The sequence below is a fragment of the Martes martes genome, assembly GCF_963455335.1.
Source record: "Martes martes genome assembly, chromosome: 9".
NCBI classification, from domain to species: Eukaryota; Metazoa; Chordata; class Mammalia; order Carnivora; family Mustelidae; genus Martes; species Martes martes.
The window spans coordinates 131,512,082-131,533,681 of NC_137896.1; the positions used below are offsets into that span (position 1 = coordinate 131,512,082).

General features: G+C 51.6%; 1 protein-coding gene and 1 pseudogene across 2 annotated transcripts; one reads left to right on the forward strand and one right to left on the reverse strand.

The window, feature by feature from the left end:
* Nucleotides 1-3,850: 3,850 nt before the first annotated feature.
* SLC66A3 (solute carrier family 66 member 3) lies at nt 3,851-15,822 on the reverse strand. The gene is made up of 7 exons (XM_080814161.1): nt 15,483-15,822; nt 12,071-12,153; nt 11,888-11,957; nt 9,593-9,650; nt 7,278-7,398; nt 6,408-6,449; nt 3,851-5,051 (listed from the first exon to the last, which is right to left on the reverse strand). The coding sequence occupies exons 1-7, from the start codon at nt 15,623-15,625 to the stop codon at nt 4,960-4,962; spliced, it is 609 nt and encodes a 202-aa protein (XP_080670287.1). The 5' UTR covers nt 15,626-15,822; the 3' UTR covers nt 3,851-4,959.
* A 797-nt stretch (nt 15,823-16,619) lies between these two features.
* LOC308349177 (large ribosomal subunit protein uL6-like) lies at nt 16,620-19,058 on the forward strand (annotated as a pseudogene). Its single transcript has 2 exons — nt 16,620-16,632; nt 18,469-19,058. The product of its transcript is annotated as a large ribosomal subunit protein uL6-like (transcript).
* Nucleotides 19,059-21,600: the final 2,542 nt, after the last annotated feature.

Here is a 21,600-nt window from a genome sequence, read left to right on the forward strand (position 1 = left end):
TTTTTAAAGTCTCACCCTTTCCTGTATTTTGAAAAAAAGTGTTTACCAGCTCTTAGGATGCAAATTCGTGTTGCAAAAGAAAAAATAGTGCACTATTTTTACATGTAATAGCTATCAATGTCAGCCTATTTTGATTGTATAACAGATTTTTTTTTTTAAGTATTGGTGATAGAAACAATAATGGGTACTATTGGAACTAATATATCTTTTATGTATATCTATTAATTCATCCCAGTCTTCATACAGACCTCAGTATTAGTGTGTGGCTATGAATTGTTTTCTTTGCTTCGAATTTGCTGGCTACCCTAGATGTGTTTTTATTTCCAGTAGAGACATTTGTGACTGTTTTTACATTTTCACACTCAAGATTCTAAGATTATCTCAAATATGAAGAAAACTAAGACATACTGTAGATATATTTTAAATATTTAAATGTGATCCCTCAAACATGTAACTGTGTATGGCAATATTTCAGGATTGGGCTAAGAAAACTGGTGATGGGAAGAAGTAGCCTCAGAGGCTCCTGATTTTTATTTTTTTAAATGATGTTAAAGTTAATAGGTTATGCAGGACCATTTCTGCTAGATTTCTCATTATCCCAGAAAAATGTGTTTTATACTGCTACAGTATGCATTAATGTTAAACATCAAGTTGAAAAAGATTATGTAGTCTTTTATCGGTCTCTTTAGATACACACACATACACAGGGTTTGGTGTGATACTGAAATATGTCATCTAATAAACCAATGAAGGAAGTAGACACTTTTCATTGATTCCCTCTGGGATCAGTGTAGAAATGTTTAAAGAGTTAGACCCCCAAAATACAGATACTGTTGTGGAAACTGAAGAGTGGCCTTTGGCCTACTGATGTACTAAAACTGAATCTTGTTATTCTGTCATTATCCCGCCTGCACTCTTCCATGCTGTCTGTGCTAAGACCAGAGACGCATGCCATTTCCCTCACCGGGATGTTCTGCAGTTCTGGTTTGGGGGCACAGCTTTTTTTTTTTTTTTTTAAGTAAGATTTTAAAATGAAAAATATATAAAATTTATATAGAATAAATATTTCCATTCATTAGACTTGTTAAAAGGAGACTGAATTAATATTTTATATAAAGATTTTGTTACACTATGGGAGGTTCTATCATATTATTCTGAATTGGAGAGTATATATATATATATATATTTTTAATAAACTTTATTAAGGTGAAATAATTTGAAGTTTACACATAAGTAATTGAAATATTTGAGTAAAAATGGCAAAAGTTAAATTTTGAATGCTGTATATATTAGAGAATATGGAGAATCATGGTGTGATGCAACTCTACAAGGAAAATTAATGTGAAGTTTTTTGGGGAAAAAAAGGTATTCTAGGAGGTGAAAAAAATCTCTCCCATGGAGATTCTTCACATTATATGGTTTAACACAAGGGTTTATAAGGTTGTTTCTCCAGCTAATGGAAATGCGCCTAATAAAAATTCTGACCTTGGGTAAGAATTTGCTTTTTACCCTGTTGCTGGTTTCATGTACATACATGAATGCATACATCCATCCAAATGTTCTCTTCCCAACACTCATTAAATATAATATTAACTTGGTTTAACAACCTGATTTTGTGCCACCTTCTCTTTTTCTTGAGGTTCCAAAGGTTCCCAGATAAAGACCAAAAGTTGCTTACTTCTTCACACCTGATTTCTCCTAGAGCCGTAAATACCTCCTATTGATAACTAAGAAGTAGTGAATACTGGGATTTTCTTAGTTGGATTTTTTTACTTTTGTTTAGTGGGGATAGCGAAACAAAAGTAGAAGGAAAACTGGTGCCGGTATTACTGTTAAAAGTTAATGTATAGTGAATTTTTGAAAAGTATTAAAATATGCTATCTAGAAGCAAGATTTAAAAAAAAAATCTATCTGAAATTTTTAAATGCCTTTAGCTAACTAAAGGATACCAAGAAATCTAAAATAAGGTTAGTGTTTTTTTAAAACTAACTTGGCTAGAGTCACAAATCTGGCTCTGAAGGAGGATGTCTTTTGTATCAGTTTATCTGTAGATCCTCAAAAAGAAATACTCTAGGTTGCCAAACCACAATTTAAGAAGTTTTGCTGCTGTTGTTAATCTATTCTTACAGGATTCTCATGGTAAAATAGAGAAACTTAGACACTCTATTACCTTATTGAAACATGCTTTAAATAACATGTTTAATATTTTATGAGAGCAAGTCACTTCTGAGTTTCTCAGTCTGTGTCGACACTGCTACTGACTCACGACTCCTCCCCTGGAAGAAGGCTGCAGTTTCCCTCTGGCGTGAAGATAACCATAGTTGATTCATAAAGCACTTTGAAAACAGGCACTGTGTGACAGTGCTGGATCTTATGCTTGGGGGCCTGTCCTCGATTCCCTTCCCCATAATAATGAGTTCTGTTTGGAATTGTAATAAGTTATGAACTGCATGGTTTAGATAATCATAACTATTTGATCAGCTGTCCCCGTTGAACAAAAATCGTACCCGATTTTTAAAAAATTTTTGTTGCATCTTTGTAGTAATGTAATTGTATTTTATGCCTGCTTTTTATATTAAAAAATTAAATAAAAGAAATTAAGACATAAGCATTTTCATACTCTTCCTGTGAATAGTCCTGGAGTGCTGCACCATCCTAAAATTTATCCCTTAAATTCTGTCTTCCTCACTTGATGGGTATAGCAAAACAAATCATAACCAAGGTTACAGACTTGTGAATGTTCCACCCTGTCATTTAGCCCATGAAGAAATACAAAATAGGATTTCCACAAGGAGTCTGTTGCTGATTTGACTTAGGTATTTTAAGGGACGTGCAAATCTAACCATCTTACTTGAGTGTCCAGGATAAGGAAAAGACATAGGGTGCCTGTTTTGTCAGAACCAGTGTGCTAAGAGGTGGTTTTCGAGGAGGCATTTCTTTGGTAATCAGTGGGTTCTTATTTAGATTACTTACTGGCTATCAGATCTGGGACAGGTTACTCCCTCCGGGCTTCAGTGTTCTCATCTTTTGCAAAATTGAGACTGTTTTATTACGGGATTGTTGTAGGGTTAAGTATGATGTAGGATACCTGGAATAGTTCAAGTATTTGTTCCCTTTTCTTCTGAAAAGGAAAAATGGGGACTCTCTACCTAAGAGAGTATGTTCTTAAGGGAGAAGCTTTAAGCAATGATAAAGTTCTAATTAAAAAGTGTATATATATATACATATTTTTAATGTTTTATTTATTTGACAGAGATCACAAGTAGGCAGAGAGGCAGGCAGAGAGAGGGGGGGAAGCAGGCTCCCTGCTGAGCAGAGAGTCCGATGCGGGGCTCGATCCCAGGACCCTGAGATCATGACCTGAGCTGAAGGCAGAGGCTTTAACCCATTGAGCCACCCAGGTGCCCCTAAAAAAGTATATTTAAATTAAATATTTGTTGGACTCAAAAATCACATAATTTGTATTATACTAATGGTTAGATTATAATTGCATACGAAAAAAAGATTCACTTGGATTTTTTTTAAATGACAACTGTGAGGGGCACCTGGCTGGCTCAGTTAGTAGAGCGTGTGACTCAATCTCAGAATCATGAGTTCGAGCCCCATGTTGGGAATACAGCTTACTTTAACACAGGGGCGCCTGGCTGGCTCAGTGGGTTGAGCCTCTGACTCCTGATTTTGGCTCAGGTCATGACCTCAGAGTCGTGAGGTCAAGCCCTGAGTCAGGCTCCATGCTAAGCAGGGAATCTGCTAGGATTCCTCTCCCTCTCCCTCTGCCCCTCCACCTATGTGTGCGCTTGTTCTCCCTCAAAGAAATCTTCAAAAAAAAAGTAAGAGGACAACTATGATTGTAAAAGCTACAGAATGAATGATTTATTATTTTTCTTTGTATACCACGTTTCTCTTCCTGCTGGTTCCAAGCAACAGTTCTAAAACATTAACCACAGTTCATATTTTTAAAACAGCATTTTACATAACTTAAAACTGATCACATTAAAAACCTGACAGTTTTAAGCCTCAGCGGAGTTCAGAATATAAAAGTTTGTTTTACATAGGAAACTAAAACATTTTCTAATAAGCATCACCGACTTACTATGCCATTCATTATAAAAGGAAAGAGTTTTTAAATCTTAAGGTTTATAAACTTTTACAGTAAAATGCAATGTCCAGTAATCTTGACATCATGTTTAGAATATGACAGAATGAAGTCCGTAAGTACTTGCCAGAACCCAGCAATACCCTTTTACTGTAGGTATTAATGGACAAGATGTGGTGTTTTTTCTAAAGGTGTGACCCTTCTAAAGGTGGCAGCGTTATGCTTGAATCAGAAAGTTCACTGGGACTGCCTCATCCTAAGCAAAGACTGCAGCTAACAGTACCTTTCCTTAAGGAATTACTTAAAGGCACCAAATGAAAATTAAAGGACTAACTTTGGTATAGGAACTAACTCAAGCCAATTTTTGCTTGCCTCGATATCCTTACCATAGCCTAAGGAGGTACATATGTATTCTGATACAGTAAGGCCAGCCTGTTAAATCTATATGATAATTAAACAGTCCCAGAAAGTGAACCTTAGTAATGTACCACACTTCCACGTCTGACTTTGAGAAAAATCCCACTCCATTCATAATCATGTGTGCCATGGAGAGGATTTATTCCTTACAAGATTCCGAAAGCTGAAAACCAGATGTTGTTAGGTCTTTGGAGAGAACTGAATTGTGGCGCTGCTCAGCCTGCAGGTGTCGGAGCCCTGCCTCCCTCCACCTCCTGATGCCGAGGAGGAGGAGGGAATCAACATTTCTAAACAAGCGTCTAAAGGGCTTATGTCTAAAACACCTCTGGCTTCAGAGTTTCTGAAACAACTGACTAAACTTACAGAAGACCTTGATGCAGCAGTGCACCGATTCTGCCCTTTGGGTCAGTTGTCAGGAATCCACTTCGGTAGGAGCAAGGCATCCATCATTCAGCCTTCACGGCCGCCGTCCTGTAGCGGAGCACTGTGGCTGTCACCCACAGGTTCAAAGCAAGCATGATCACAAACCGCACGAGAACTGAAATCCACCAAGAAGAAAGGTCCGTATTAACAAGTACTGTCCTGACGTCCTAAAACAAAAGCACTTCCTGCTCCAAGTGGGAACTTAGCCGCGCTCAGCCCGCCCAATGAAACCTGAAACTACATCATGAGAGGTATTGAACAACTTCGGTTCTAAATGCTTCTGGGGGGCAGAAACCTTCACCATAAGTGACTTGATGAACTCTCTCCTGATGAATTAAGATTTATCAGATTTAATGTGCTTTTGTGGTTGTAAAAATCTGTGGGATGTCAGCTAGACTGACTTTAAACAACTATCCCCAGATACACTGATCACATTCAGGAACAGCCGCCCCTTTAAATACGAAGCAAACTACAACTAGAACATTCTCCATCTTCCAGACTCTTAATATGTGGGTCTGTTCTGCTCGTTAATTACAGTCTGACTCTTCTACGCATACGGAGAGTGCTTCAGGCCCTCAGGAGAGGACTGAGACCTGTCTTTCCCTTCTCCATCAGACCCAAGTTCATCATTTGACCAGAATACTTTAACGTGTCTCTCAGAACTGGCAGACGGTGTCTGAGCCGCAGATACAGCCTCTGCGAAGGGACACACCTATGCCCCACTGCTCCGTAGCAATATTTCTCAAATAACAATGATGATGCTTGTTCAAACGGTCCATGTGCCAGGGACCTATTTCTAGTCTTTATACAACAGGCGACACCATTTGTTTTGATCATTTCCCAAAAATACGTATGCTCAACTTGGGAGTGGAAAACAGACCAAGGAATCATTAAATTCTTTTAATGTCAATCCAAGTATTTCCCCCTTTAAAAAAACAACAAGGATGTGGGGGTCAAATGATTGTCCGTTCGGTAGACCCCGTCTTCACACTCATCCCAGAGCTCCCATTCGCTCTCCTTGGCTAAGCCAGGTGTCCCCTGCTCACCACCCTCACGCAGGCCACTCCGTCACGGTCTCCTCCCCTTCTCCCCATCTCACTCTTCCAAATTTGCCGCTCCAGGCCCCTCCAACTCGGTCAGGTTCCCCCTTTAGGTGCTCATCCCGTCCTACTCTTCTACAACACATTTCCCAGCATCCTTCAGTCGTTAGTCGTGTTGACATCACTGTCCCTCTCCATCCACGGCTGGAGCGGAGGTTGCACGAGGATAGGACTCTACGACATTGTGCTGCACGTTCTATCCCAGGCCCTACAGGACGCAGACGCTCAGTCCCGGAAGTGGGGGCTGACGCCCAGGAGTAAACTTGCTGGCCTCTCACCGTACAGGGGAGCAAGCTGATCCGTGAAATCCTACACAGTTTACAAATGAAGCAGGCACAGAGGGCACACAGTTCAAAAAAGTGGATACTCACTCGTAAGGTCACTGGTGGTCATTAAAGTTGTTATTATTCTTGCTGTAAAAGAAAACATTCAGCAATATCAACTTGCACTTCAAGATAATTCTTCCAGGTAAAATTAGGGAGCTGTAAGTAATATACCTAATTAGCAATTCCAGAAACCGTACATATACTTCAACATGTCATAACACTTCAACATTTTAAAGTGGAAAATAAAACTCAAGAAACCTTCATTTTAAAAAAACTCGGGACACAAAGACCCTTTCCATCAACCCTCAATGGAGACATCAGTCCTTTAGGACACAGAAGAAGTATGAGGTAGAATTCAAAGATCTAAAAGTAAGTAAGCCTAGTTAATGTGATAGCTTTGAATTTAAAATATGTTTCTACCTAAAATAGTGTATATGTGTTTTAGGTAGTTCCTGCAAGAATTTGCAGGAACAGTGGAAATTCTGAACCTGAGACCCAGCAATACGGCTCCAGAAAAACTCACCGCGGCAAATTATATTCATTCTCAAGTCAGTGTGTGACTTTCAGCTCTGTAATCTGTTACGTCATAAAGATTCGTGTTTATAAAACGAGTTAGTGGAGTCAACCTAATCAACCTCTCGATGCTTTTCAAAGAATAAGAGAGGATGGCAGATACTAGGCCAGATTTTTGGAGACAGGTGGGCTTTTACTTTTTTTTTTAGCAGCTGGAATATGGATCTTGCAGAGAACGGAAGGTGGTCTGCGTGACATCAGGGTCATTAAATGTCTACTTGGAGGTTCTACGTGAACAGCTACGTGCAAAGGATTAAAGCTTGTGGGACTGTGCCAGGTGGACATCCAGGTCATAAACTTCGGCGGCCGGATGCCACCCCTCCCCCCGCGTCCCGCTCTTACTGGCGCAGGTGTAGGAGGCGAGGCTCCAGGTGAGGGCGCTCACGGCTCCCGAGTCCCCGGTCTTCCACAGGTACTGCAGCTGGGCAAACTTGCTGGCCGCGCTGATGAAGGTGCTCAGATTCTGTTTGTAGATCAAACATGAGAAAGGCGGAGTCCTCGGTTAAAAAAGCAAGAGCACCAGATACCACAAGTGCTTCTGAAGCCACATCATTAGGGCAGGCGACAGCCAGTTGGCACAGGGACAAAGCCCGGGGGAAGGGAACAAGAGGACCGGCGAGACGCTTGTTTACAACACGCCCAGTTCCGCTGCTCAGTGGGCAACGGACGGGCCGTGGCCACAGCGGCTTCCCCAGCCGCCTGCCAATGCAATTAGACAGAGGACAGACAGACAGGCACACGGATGCGGGGTCTTAGAGGCCAGCTGCTTTGAACGGACTCATGAACTCAGAACAGCAGGCCGAGCACATCCACTCTCATGTCCACGCAGTCCTGGGGACCGTCTGCTGGCCCGGAGGTCAGACAGCACCCTCCACGGCGAGCACGGCCCAGCCCTGTGGTTTGCCCGCCTTCACCTCGGCCCAGAGACCCGCTGCAGCTGCCAGGCGGAGCGCAGACCAGAGGGAGCGAGGCGGAGGCCGGGATGGGGCCCGCAGGCCATGGCCGCAGCCTCGTCTGCTCCAGGGAGGCAGGAACCGGGGGCAGGAGCAGGGGGGACAGGAGCGGTCCGACTGGATCCATGACCGTGGGGCTGGCGGGATTTGCTGATGGGCTGTGGGACGCAGACAGAGAGAAGAGGAGGGACAGGCAGAAGCGGGTGGAAGGAGCAGGCGGAGGGTCGCCCGGAAGCCAAGTGAGCAAAGTGATTCAAAGTGAATGCTGACGGGGGCAGCAAACGCCCCAGAGATGCCAAGAGGAGGAACGAATGACAGTGGCTGGTGTCCTTGACCGGAGCACACGTGTGGCTTCTGATCGACCCCCGGCACCTGACACGGTGCTGGCGCTCCACGAGCTCTTGCTGAGTGACCAAATCCTCAACAGCAACGCGGTTCTGCACGGGTGATGGGGAGGACGGAGGAGCGAGGGGGTCCCTAGGACACGGGAGGACTGTGGGGAAGTGAAGGGCACGGAGTGCTCCAGCGGAGAAGAGCCAGGGCCTGTGCCCAGATCCAAAGAGAGGTCTTGCAGGGAGGGGGCGCAGACGGCTCCGAGGACGGACCCCAGGTGGGAAGACTGCATCGGAGAGAGCTGGCCAGGGCGCAGGGCAGGGCAGGCCGGCGGGGGCTGCGAGGGGGGTGGGGATCAGGACGAGAGCATGGAGGACCCGCTGGCGGGAACAAAGGCAGGGCCCCGTTCACCCATGCCAGGGGCAAGGCCAGCGCTGCCCAGTCCGACAGTGTCGGCTGGATACGCCACCGCTCCGTCTTCCAGGAGCAAAACCATCTCCAGAATCGTGAAGTAGTTCTCCTGGGGAGTTTCACCAAGGCCCGCACAGATTTAGCAAATAAAAATACAGGACACCCAGGTAAATTTGAATTTCAAATCCACAGCAAATAATTTTTAGCGTGAGTATGTCCTGTGCAATGTTTGGTACATATTTATATAAAAAACTCTTTGTTGTTACTACAGCAGCCCCGCCTATTTGCTCCCATGTGTCACAGGCTGAAACGTAACAGGGAGTCAAGTGTGCTTTCTGAGCAAAGGTCACAGACAAGATGCGGGCGAAGGGGTGAAGTTCACGGATCTGGGAGTGGCAGGCAGACACTGGTGACCACCAACTCTGCTCCTTTCCCCTTGGGTGGAGAAGTCACTCCAGTCACTCTGGAGAGAAGATCTGGGGGCAGATGCGTCCTGACCCACCCTCAGAACTCTATTCTCGCACAATGGGAACTTTTGGCCCTTAACCAGAGAAGGAAAAAAGTACAGAGCTAACCCTTTTCTAAGGAGGACAAAAATGTTGCGGGGGGCAGGGGAGGGCAAGGTTAGAAAAATAATGAGTTTGTGGCCAATATGCAATTATCCACCTGATCAGAAGCTCTTTAACTTATGTCCTGTCCTTCATCTACCACAGTTAACTACCTCCCCAGCCCGGTTCTCTATGGACCACCCAAAAAAGGAAGTAAAAAATGTTGCCAAACATCTGAGAATCAGGTCTTTTAACGTTTGGATGGGACTGTGCTTTTGTTCCGTCATCCTTTGGTACAGCTGAAAAATAAGCAGGTTAAACATTCGATCTACACGGTTCTTTGTGGGGCCGGTGGCCTGGAGGGACAGACAACTTCACCCACTCTGTCTTCAAAAGGCGCGATAACACTTACCATGGCCAGATCTATGGTCCACTTCTGCAGGGGAAGGACGAACCACGAGGCCACAAACCTACCCAGTGCTAAGGGAGACAGCAGTGGTTTAGCTGGTGCCCCGCCACGCCCCCCACACCCCGTGCCCGAGCCTTCACGCCAAGACCACGGAGGGTCGGCCCATAAGGGGGCCTGGGAACCGCGCTGCTAGAACTTCTCTGATTTGGAAAAGACAAGAACGGCTCAAAAGAACAGAAGCAGATTATGGAAGAGAATGGCCCAGAGCCCCCTGCGTTTGTGGACAGTTGCTAGGGTCCAAACGATTCTAAGCGCACACTTAATCCCTGAGCATCAGACCTCTCCAAGGCAATGTCAAAGTTAAGCATTTAAAGAAGATTGACGCGTAAGGCAGCTGCATTCTGCAGGTGTCCCATAAAATTCTCTTCATTGACTTCCCCCTTCCTGGCTAACTTCCAGCGTCAGTCCAGCCGAGTTAGCCATGCTGGGAGACAGGAGACATGACAGCACATTTCCGTCAAGCTCGGTGAGGCTCCAAGCCGAGCTAGACCGAGTTGAAGCAAACACAAGAGATAATGGCCAGGAGCCTCAGCTGTGACCTTGGGCAAGTCACTGTCCTTCTTTTAACCTCAGTTTGCTTATCTGCAACATGGTCTTAACACTCCTTGTCCCATCTACATCCTCAATGCCTGGTGGCACATCAGAGGGACCCAACCAGGTTGCTATGATTACAACTAACAACATTTTTTAAACGAAGGGTTCCACAGTGCCCCGGTGAGAACTAACTCCTGCCAACCTGGTCATACCAGCAGGGCCTCTGGGATCCAGGCAGACGAAATCTTGTTTTTATTTTTTTTTTAATTTTAATTTTTTAAAAGATTTTATTAGTATATTCGACAGACAGAGATCACAAGTAGGCAGAGAGGCAGGCAGAGAGAGAGAGAGGAGGAAGCAGGCTCCCCGATGAGCAGAGAGCCCGACAGGGGCCTTGATCCCAGGACCCAGAGATCACCACCTGAGCCGAAGGCAGAGGCTCCAACCCACTGAGCCACCCAGGTGCCTGAAATCTTGTTTTCAAAACTCACTCTAGGGGCACCTGGGTGGCTCAGTGGGTTAAAGCCTCTGCCTTCGGCTTAGGTCATGATCTCAGGGTCCCGGGATAGAGCCCCGCATCAGGCTCTCTGATGGGCAGGGAGCCTGCCTCCCCAGCCCCCCACCCCCCACCCCCGCCTGCCTCTCTGCCTACTTGTGATCTCTCTCTGTCAAATAAATAAAATAAAAATCTTTTTTTTAAAAAAAAGCTCTAATTCAATTTCTTATATGAATTTTGCCCAGCTTTATACTATTCATTCCAAATATCCATTTTACGTAACATTTTACAAAACCTGACCAGTGGCGGCAGGAACAGCACCTCCTGACTTCCTCAAAATGACCTTTGGGTCAGGTTGCCGGACTTCACAAATAAACGTGCAGGACACCCTGTTAAATGTGAATTTCAGATCGACAAAAATAGTCTTTGCGTATAAGCGCGTCCCACGCAATACTGGGGACACGCTTTTGCTAAGAAAGGGTTCACTGTTAATACGGCAACCCTCCCTCCTGCTCATCACGGCTGGTAGGAGGAGGCCGTAAACCGGAGCTTGCTCCGTGCTCCTAAGACTGTGACTCTTGCGACAAAACGGGGGCACGACTCATCTCACAGACGGGATGCGCAATTTCTACAGAGCGTTGAAATGAAAGCCGGGCCCCGGGTCACCGAGGATGCCACGTGAGTGATCCCCACCACAACCCTTCTCATGTCTGGGGCATCATTTTCACTTGGAACATACATTCCAGAACTTCGCTCGCACAGGGACAGGCAGGAGCCGGCCCGCGGACCCGGCGCGTTAGTATCGTGGGAATGACAGTCATTCCCTTTACCAGGACTTCAGAGACTCTGGGGACGGTTCCGGGGAAGAGGGAACGTCTCCCTTCCCCTAAAGAACAAAGGTGGACCAGGCAGCCCCGGGCAGACGCTCCCATCACGCAGCACGCCCGCAGGGAGGGAGTCCACAAGCCAATGGGCTCGCTGTGCCGTGGGCACCCCGGCCTCAGAAGAGCGGCCGGAGCGCCGGGACCACCGGGACTATCTCCGGGTTGGGGAGGTATAGTCACTTGTATGGGCTCTAGCGTCTGGGATCTTTTTTAGTTTAACCAAAAGAACATGATCTGGGAAAGGACTTGGCTTAATGACACACACGGGACGCAGGTAACACCCCCTCCCCCCACCCCCATTCCGGGAGGCTGAAGGAAGGATACGCCCCGAGGTAGGGCACTGCCCCTCTCACGTTCCCATTGAAATGGAAGACACACAGCAGGAGGAGGACATCTGAAAGACAAAGGTCCCCAGTGAGGCAGGAGAAGGTGGGGGACACATTGGGGGGGGGACACAGACGTTGCGGGGGGACACCAGGGGATGGAGGGGTCCCAGGGACCTGTTACCTTGTGCGATGAGAATGGGATACTCCAGGTAGGTGAGCAGCGGGTACTCGTAGTAACACTGGTACCGGAGAAACACCAGGAAACTGGGGAGAGAGAGGCACGCCTGAGCTCCACTGACCCAGCGCCCGGCAGGGAGGCCCGGCCAGCCAGACCCCTCCCCCTGGGGGGAGCCCAGGTTTGCTCGCAAAACCCTGGAACTGGAGGTTGGAGCCTGCAAATATCAAGTGGGGGTGATTTTGGACACAAAGGATGGAACGGCCACGGCTTTGCTCAGAGCACGTGCCCAGGGCGGGCGGCGCGCTGGGATGCCACGCACGGTCTCTGCCAGGTCCCTTCCACGGAGGCCAAGCCGTGCGCCGGCATGAGCAGAGACGGGGCCCCGGGGCCGGCCTGTCTCCGAAGCTCCAGGGCACGGGCAGCCTCCCCAGAAGGCTCAGACGGACATCCCGGGGGGGCAGGAGGTGGAGCTCGTGAGGGGCCGGGCGCGTGCGGGCGCAGCCCTGAGCGGAGAGAGGAGTCCTGAGGAGGACCAACTCCTTGGACGATCCCTGCGGCCTTGCAGACCGCTGCCCGGCTAGGAGGAGCAGCGGGGGAAAGGCGGGACGGACAGCCACCGGTTCCTTAAGAAAATTCTAGCTCTAAGTGGCCCGGGACTTGGTGGGGGCCAGGTAGAGACCCCAGGAGACGACCCATCTCAGGAGGAAAGGCCTGGGCTTCCCGCCCTGCCGGCGCACACGCCCCCGCCAGGCAGTTCTCTCAGAACCTAACTCCCTGCGCTGTCCCCTCAGACCCGCCTGCCCCATCACCCAGGCCGTCTGTGCAGGTGAACCAGAGCCTCCCTCCCTCCCTCCCTCATCCAAATGTAACCTCTCATGACCTCAGCGAGGAAGGGGACTGGCGAGCCTGTGCCTCCCGCCCCAACCCTGTTTCCAACTTAGCGAACCCGTTCTTGGCTGAGCTGGGGGTAAGGCCACAGGGTGGGAGGTGGGCCGCCAGCGTCACCGTGGGTGCGAGCGTCTCCCCGGGCCTGGGCCTCCCTCGTTGTCCCCTTCACAGCCAGCAGCCCGCCCCACGGACCCCACAGCCCGGCCGCCTGCAGGCTGTCTGGCTTTGCAGCTGGTCACGTCTGGGTTTCAGGGGAAAAGCAGGTGCTCTTCCTGGCCCTACCGGGCTGCCTGGCCTCCCCTCCTGTCAGGCCTCTAGACTGGCACCTTTCTGAGGGGGAACTGGGGGAGGCTCTACCCCACCCACCTCTGCAGAGCACAAGGGCAGCCAGCCAGCCGCAGGCACAGCAAACTCGGAGCAGACCCTGCGGGATGGATGACCAGTAGGGTCACCAGCAGGCTTCACAGCAACCCACACTTCATGTCATTTTCTGGTATCATTAAGATATGGCCTATGTCCCCATTGGCGCAATTCTTTCAGAAATGGGTTTTCAGAGTTAATTTGCTGAGATCAGGATCCAAGGAGGGTACCTGTCCTCCAAGAGGCTGTTATGTCTTCTACTTCCCAGGAGATAAAGGGCCCTGCTGATGCTGATGCCTACGGGGTTCTTTCTGCTGGAATTCCGGCGGCTACCCCTCCCCCTAGTAGGCCGCAGGCAGGCACTGCCCCAACCACCGGCCCCGGGGGGCCCCCACCAGCGAAGGCTGGGGAAGGAAAGGGGGAAGCGGGCAAGGTGCTGCCAACCCTTCCCCCACCCACGACATGGCGGATGAGCCCAGAAAGCAGCAAAACCCTGTGAGCGTGGAGAGCGGGAGAAGGTAGGCATCAGCCTGGAGAGAGCCAGGACCGGCTGAGCCCTAGGGTCCTGCCGCTGCCCGTGAACTTGGGCCCGGTGCTTCACCTTCTCCGCCTCGGGTTCCTGCTGGCTGGGGAAGAAAACAGTGCTTGCCCCCCTTGGCCGTCCTGAGGACTGAATACGATGAAGCCTTTGAAGCACAGGGTCCGCACGCAGGCCCGGCTCTGGAGGAAGGGTGGCCTGAGCCGGCGATAAAACCCAGGAATCCAGCGGCGGGAGCCCCGGATCACTTCCAGCTGGGCTTGGAGGAGAGGGACCTGGTCACAGCCGCGGCCATTTACAGCGGTCCGTGCGCCGGGCCGGCCTCCACGAAGCCCCCCACCCGCGCCGCCAACTGCGCCGCGATCCCCTGCGACCCCGGCCCCGCACACGGGCCTCCTCCCCCCCCCCCGCCCACGCGGGCCGCACCGCACCGCCCGGGGCGGGTTCTGCCCCCTCGCGCCGTCCGACAGCGCGACCGCCCCCCGCTGCGGGCCGCCTGCCGAGCTGCAGGTGCGCGCTCGCTCCCGACCCACTCGAGAGGCGTCGGCGGTCTTCGGCTCACCCGCGCCGCGCCAGCCTCAGCTTCCCCGGCTCGGGGACCTAGAGAAACCGACGCCCTCTCTCCGGCCATCCCCGCCCCAGAACGGACGCAGCGGTGCGGGCCTCTGCGATCCCGGCTGCCCAGCCGGGGCCCCGGTGTTGTGGGGTCGTTCACACACTCGCCAGCGCCCGATTCTTTCTGGACGAAGCCACTCCCCGCAGGGGCGCGTCCGGGGCAGGACCCCCCACTTCTCCCACCCCCACCCCAGGTCTCTTTCTCCCTCCCTTGCCCCAGGCTTCTATCCAGCCCCCGAACCCCGAGGTCAACCCGCCGGCTGCCTCTCCAGGGCGTGCTTCCGCCGAGGACCGGCCCGCACGGTCGCGGGGCGGTAACTGGGGGGCCCTAGCCGGCGAGGAGCGAGGTGAAGTGGGCCTGGCCTTGCCAGGGGTGCCGGGCTTCGTGGACCTGCTTTCCCACCAATTCGAATTTTCCCAACCGAGTTTTACAACTCTGGTTTCCGCGTTTACATCTTTAAATACGGAGTCAGGGCGGCCGCTCGGAACTTCTGACGCATGAGCGCTCTCGGAGCGCCCTGGCTCCTCTCCGGCTGGCTGTGGCCGGATTCAAGTCCTTCTCCTCTCCCTCCAAAGAGCTCTCCATTCTCTGAAGCCTCCTCCCCCGTCACGTGTACCTTTTAAAAGCCAGGGGATCTTTAGAATTTATAGTTCAATCCCTCATTTACACGCAAAGAAATCGGGACCCGAGAAAAGGGGTGATGGCGGGGGAGGATGTGCATGACAGAGCCTCCAGGTGCAAATGGCTCGCTCAGAGCCGCTCAGTCGGTCTGTGGCTGCCGGACGGGTGATTTCGCCAGATGGTTTCCGCATCCGTAAAATGGGCGTGCGCCCTGGGCGCGGTGAGCCGCAACTAATCAGGGATGGTGAGCGGCCCCGGGAAGTATCTGCCCAGTGGCCGGGCGCTTGCGGCTCCGCTTCCCGGCCCTACTCTGTTAGACCCGCGGCGCTCCCGGGGTCCCGGCCCCTCCAGGCCGCAGAGGCGAGGGGGAAGGGCAGCCGCCCCGGCCTTACCCCGCCAGCTCCAGAAGTAAACTCGGGAGGCTGATGCCCCGCGCGCTGCGCGCCGCCAGCACCGCGGAGATCTGCGGCAGCTTGAGCGCGACGCACACGCCCAGAGTGCTCCAGTTGCAGAACAGCAGCAGCTGCTCCCGCATGGCGCGCGCGGGGCTGGGGGCTCCCGGCCCGGACTTGAGGGGCTTGGGGACTCGGCGGGGGCGCAGCTACGCGTGGGAAGGAAACTGGTCTGCGCTGGGCCGCCGGGCGCGCCGAGTCCTTCCGCCTTCCCTGGGCGCCCGCGTCCGCTCCCAGGGGCCGCCCCGCCCAGGTCCGCCCTGTTGGCGACCGCGCCCCCGCCCCGATCTCCGCGCCCCGCCCGGGTCCGGTCCTCACCCCTCCCCGCGCCCGTCCGCCCCGCCCCGAGTCTGGCCCCGACCCCTCCCCAGATACGCCCCGAGGCCACCCAGTCCAGGGGCCGCGCCTCCGCCCGCTTCTCCGCTCCCGGTCCCGCTGGGGGCCGCGCCTCACCACCCCGCCCCCCGCCGCCCGCCGTACGCCCGGCTGGTCCCGACCCCGCCCCGCACCCCGCCCCGGTCCACCCGGTCCACCCGGGTCCGGGTGCGCCCCTCCCCATCCGTCCGCCCCGCCCCCGGCCCCGCCCCGCGTCCGCCCTGTCCCGGGGCGGCCGCTGCGCCCTTGGTTCTCGGGCGGTGCCCGCTGCTGAGGCGCTTGTCTGTGTTGGGGGCGCGCGGTGCCGAGCTGCCGGGGGACCCCCAGACGGCTCCGCTTTCCCACGGGCTGGGTGGGGACGGGCTGAATCCCGGGAGGGCAAACGGGCACCCCCTCGCGGGAGGATGGACCGTTTTGTGGGATTTTTCACTCCCCGAGCGCTGTGCTTTGTTTTCTCAGGAAGCATTTCGGAGATGAAACCTTGTGACGACGTTAACGATCCAACTCCGTAGACGTGCGTCCTCCTCGTTTTACTTGGGGACACCGGCTTTGCGGTCGGGGGGGGGCGCACAACCTCCCGGGGTCGTCTCATTTCTGCCCTTTCCTGCCGCTGGGTGTGGGGCGCTCCTCCGCATCCCCTAGAGGTCGGGCACCTCACCACTTCAGAGGGAACGTTGTCCTTGAGGAGGTAAAATAGAGTCTATGATACAAGAAGGTAAGGTAGACGCGGCCCAAAACGGGTGGAGTGTGTTCTCCAAGCTCTCAGAATCCGCGGAGCAGTCAGGTTCTGAAGCAGGAAAAAAACAAAAACAAACAAACAAACAAAAACAAATCACACAAATGCAACGGTAGAATTCACGGTGGCTGGTTCTGTGCGGTGACCCTCAGCCAGGCTTCAGGCTTTCCTCCCGTCCGGCCCCATGTTCCTCCCCACGCCTCCAGCCACCCCACCTGGCCATCAAAACCTTCTTCTGGAAAAAAACAGAAGTATTGGGTCCTCCTTCCCAAGCTAAAGGGGAACTGGATGTCCAGAAGGAAACTTTCAAGAGTGTGCATGTTTAATCCTCATCTTCTAGAGATTCTGAAATACTTAGAAATGAAATATATTATTATTATATTTATATATATTATATATAAGTATTTATATATAATATATAATAAATAATATAATTAATAATAAATAAATAATATAATAAATAAAATATAAATATATATACAAAACTTATATATATATAAAAATATATATTCCAAATATTGGGGGCCTGGGTGGAAGGGTGGGGATGTAGAAGGAACAAAATGAGCTGTGAGTTGGTCATTCTTGGCGTTGATGATGGCTATGTGGCGGGATTACTGTTCTACAATGAAGTTTTAAAACCAAAGAGAAGATAGCCACGAAGCGCTTGTCCTCTGATTTTAAGGGAAGGATTCCGTGCTCCAGAAGTGTCCGGCAGCTTGCCTCCTGTCCCCCAGCCAGCCCAGCTGGAGTCTGTCTCTGTTCCCCAGGCACCGTGCCCTTGCTACGTGGGGCAGTCACACTCCCTGGGAGCCCGGCGCTGGGGTGGCTTGGCGGTAGCTCTGCATGACTCTAGGTCATTCGCCCAACCTCCTGGGGCCTCAGTTTTCTCTTCTGCAGAATGGGTAGAGCAGAGGCTTCCCGGTACGCATGGGAATGTTGGCTCTCCTGGATTGGCACCACCAGCCATGGCAATTCTCAGGCAGTTCTCTGCCTGCCCTGTTAGTAGGGCTCCTGGGCTCCCCTGGGAACCAGCCACTTTTCTAAGGAGCCTGACGCCCTGTTGATAAACAGAGTGTGGGGTTTAGAAACAAAGACCTGGGATGAGATGTGCTTAGTACTTTTGCGGTGTCAGTTTCATCTGCCCTCTTAGGAGACAGAGCTGGGGCGCTGCCTGTGTGCGTGCGCGCGTGTTGTATTAATCTGCTTGGGCTGCTTTAACAAAACACCACAGACTGGGGAGCATAAACAGCATAAATTTATTTTCCCATACTTCTGGAAGCTGGCAAAAGAAGGTGCTGGCGAGTTTGGCTCCTGGTAAGACCCCTCTCCCCAGCTGTCTTCTCCCTGTGTCTTGACGTGGTCTTTTCTCTGAGTATACACACCCCTGGCGTCTCTCTCTCTCTTTTCTTAGAAGGACACCGGTCCCATTGGACTAGGGCGCCACGCTTACGACCTCAATTATCTCCAAATACAGTCCCACTGGGGTTGGTAATTCCACATGTGCATTTGGGGCCGGGGGACATAATTTAGTCCATAATATATATATTCATACTTCTCTGTATCTGTCCGAATGCATTGCATATGTAATATGTATCACACATACCATGCTGACCCAAAACCTTCCTTTTAACAAAACCCCCAGACTCGAAGGTACACCAGCTTGAGAGGCACCGGCTGCAGAAGCTAAAGAGGATGACGGGGTTCCCTGTGGGATACCTTCATAAATACTGATTCTCTTGGCCAAACATTCGCTTCGTGCATAATGGACCGCAGCAAGGTTAAAGTGCCATTCCCTGACATCAATTTAAAATGCAGTTAATCTGCTCTTTGCTACATCTACCAAGAGAACGAAGACCATTCTCAGCAATCAGACTGTCGACATTCCAGAAAATGTTGACATGGCTCTGAAGGGCCCCAGAGGAACCTTCTGGAAAGACTTCAAGCACATCAGTGCAGAACTCAGTCTCCTTGGAAAGGAAAAGAAGTGGCTCTGAGTTTGACAAATGGTGGAAAATAGAAAAGAATGGCTATTGTCTGCACTAGGTGTAGTCGTGCACAAAACATGGTCAAGGGCGTTATACTGGGCTTCCGGTTACAAGGTGAGGTCTGTGTACGCTCCCTTCCTCATCAACATCGTTACCCAGGAGAATGGTTCTCTTGTTGAAATCCGAAATTTCTTGGGTGAAAATACATCACCAGGGTTTGGATGAGGCCAGGTGTGTCCTGTTCTGTATCTCAGGCCCAGAATGATGAGTTAATGTTTGAAGGAAATGACGTTGAACTTGTATCAAACTCAGCTGCTTTGATTCAGCAAGCCACAACCATTAAAAGCAAGGATATCAGAAAATTTGGGGGGTGGTATCTATGTTTCTGAGAAAGGAATGAATGAGCAGGCTGATGAATAAGAACTAAATTGTCCAGCGGTAGAAACAGCAAGATGCCGGATGATTTTTTCAGACTTATTTGCGGCATTTTAAAGATGCAACAAAAGCTTATTGATTTCGGGGCTTTTTCTTTTTCTTTCTTTTTTTTTTTTGTAATAAAGTTGTTTTTTTTTTTAAAGATTTTATTTATTTGACAGAGAGAAATCAGAAGTAGGCAGAGAGGCAGGCGGTGGGGGTGGGAAGCAGGCTCCCCACTGAGCAGAGAGTCCGATGCAGGGCTCGATCCCAGGACCTTGAGATCATGACCGGAGCCGAAGGCAGAGGCTTAAACACTGAGCCACCCAGGCGCCCCAATTTCGGGGCTTTTTCTTAAAAAAATGCAGCTGATCTTCAAAGCGGCAAGTGTAAGAGTGTCTTCTTTACTGTTACCTGCCCTGAAGATCCTGTTGATTCATCTTCCAAATTCAAGGGGTCTCGATAGCAGGCCACACTCACTACCGCCACAGCCTTGGGAAACAGAAAGGTCAACATAACTTTCCTTTGTGTCCCAGATCTGCATGCTTGTGAGGTTGCTCACTATGATAAATCCAAAATGAGGCCGGGCGAGCCTCCCAGACAGGGTCCCAGGAGACAACAGAATGTTCTGGAACTTTGAGGGGTCTGGAGGTTCTCCGCCAAGAAGAATGTGTCCGTGAAGGTCCAGCGACAGACCACACGATTGACCTCTGTAGTTAGCTTAGTTATGACTGCCCAGTGTTGAGCAGTGTGAGGACGAGGAAGCAGATACGAGGAAGAGTCTGGAAGGAACAGAAGGCGCACTGAAGAATTGCCCTGGGAGGGGGCATGTCCACGACCCGTGGCTGCCCAATGCTCTTGAGGCTGGGGTCTGCCACTGGGCTTCAAGACCCAGCTGTCCCAGAAGGACCCGCATTCCTTCGTCTCTGTACTTCTAGAAGTGTCCTGGGGTGGTGCCTTCTGCCCTCTGAGCCTCCTGGGGGTGCTCCTCCTTGGCTGGAATCGGTCACGTGAGAAGACAGACTGCCGCTGCGTCTGGTACCCCCAGCTTCATTGTTCATTGTTGGGCCGCTGTCACCGCAAGGGGCCTCACGTGACCACGCCCTCAGCATGTGGCACCATGACCATGTTCCCACGCTCTGGGGCGCTCTGGACAGAAGACACGATTTCTGTTTATGATGCCTTACTGGGTGGCGGGAATTCTGCAGGGCAAATCTCGTCTGAGCTGTTGCTCTCTGATGTGGCTGGTGTCCGAGCTGGAGGCTGACGGCCGAGGCCCCCGCAGGGCGGGTGGGGAGATTTTGTTTGAAGTCTGTGCGGCTCAGCCTGTGGGTTTCCCGTCTCAGGACGCTTAGGGCCCTGAGGGTTCTGTGTCAGACGGATTGTAGGGCCGTGGCTGTGTCTGTGACCGTCTCAGGGCAAGGAGCACTCCCCGACCTCCACGTCCCGTCTCCCTGACTCTTCCGAAGTCCTCTGCTGCTCTGAACACGAGGACTCCACTGGACTTGGCCGTGGACCTGCAGTTTTGGGTTCTGGGTTCTGTCCTGGGAGCGGCTGAGGCTGGAGAGGGAAGACGGCCCGAGTGTGCGGGGCATCAGGCAGGGAACAGGATGCGCCCGGAAGAGGAGGCGGCCCTCGGGAGCACTGGGGGGAGCACTCTGGCTCTCCCTGAGTTTGGGGCAAATCTCAGGTGTGTGGAGGCATCATTGCAGGTGTTATGTGCAGAGAGGGTCTCCACGGTGGACTAAACGTGCCCCGCGGTTTCGGTAAAGTCTGCTCATTGTCAGATAACACGATTTGCGTGCCAGCGGCTCCTGCCTTCGCCCGTGCGGTGGGAATCCCCCGGCCTCTGGTTCGGTTGTTGAGCAGCGGGCGGCTACTGCCTGTAGGAAGTGAAATAGGGAAGTAAAGAGGTTTCTTACAAACATCGAAGACTTATCAACAGCAGCAGCAGCAACTGTAGAAGCATCTAGAAGGGGAGCGCCTGCCCCGTGCCGGGTGTTTTGCTCCCATCACGGCGTTCCCCTCACCTGCTGAAGCAAGACCGTTTCCATTTCGAGGTGGTTCCATGTTCGTGGTTCCTGGCAGGTGGCTGGGATTCCCTCCTCCCCCTCCCCCACTACTCTCCCTTTCTTCATCCTGGGTCCACAGGAACAGCGACAGGAGGGAGAGGCTCCAGCCCGGGGCCCTGCCTGTCCCTACTCTTCTGGGAATGCTCCCTGCCTGCGGGACCTCTGTAAGACAGAGCTGTCCTTCTCTGGCTTGGGACAGACAACCACCAGGCCAGAGACAGAAGCTGCCTGCTCTGGGCCTCAGCCAGGGGAGGCGGGATTGGAGGAGGAGGATTTCTACCTGACTCAGCCTCTCCCTGCACTGGCTGCTTTGCATGAGGCCCTGGATGTGGCTGATGTGGGTGTGGGACCCCAGGGTCTTGCAAACCTCTGCTGTCTTCCCAGCACGGCCCTTACAGACTGCATGAGATGGGCAAGCTCTTAACTTCCCTAGGCCTCAATTTCTTCGTTTTAAAAAGGGGATAATCATACCCATC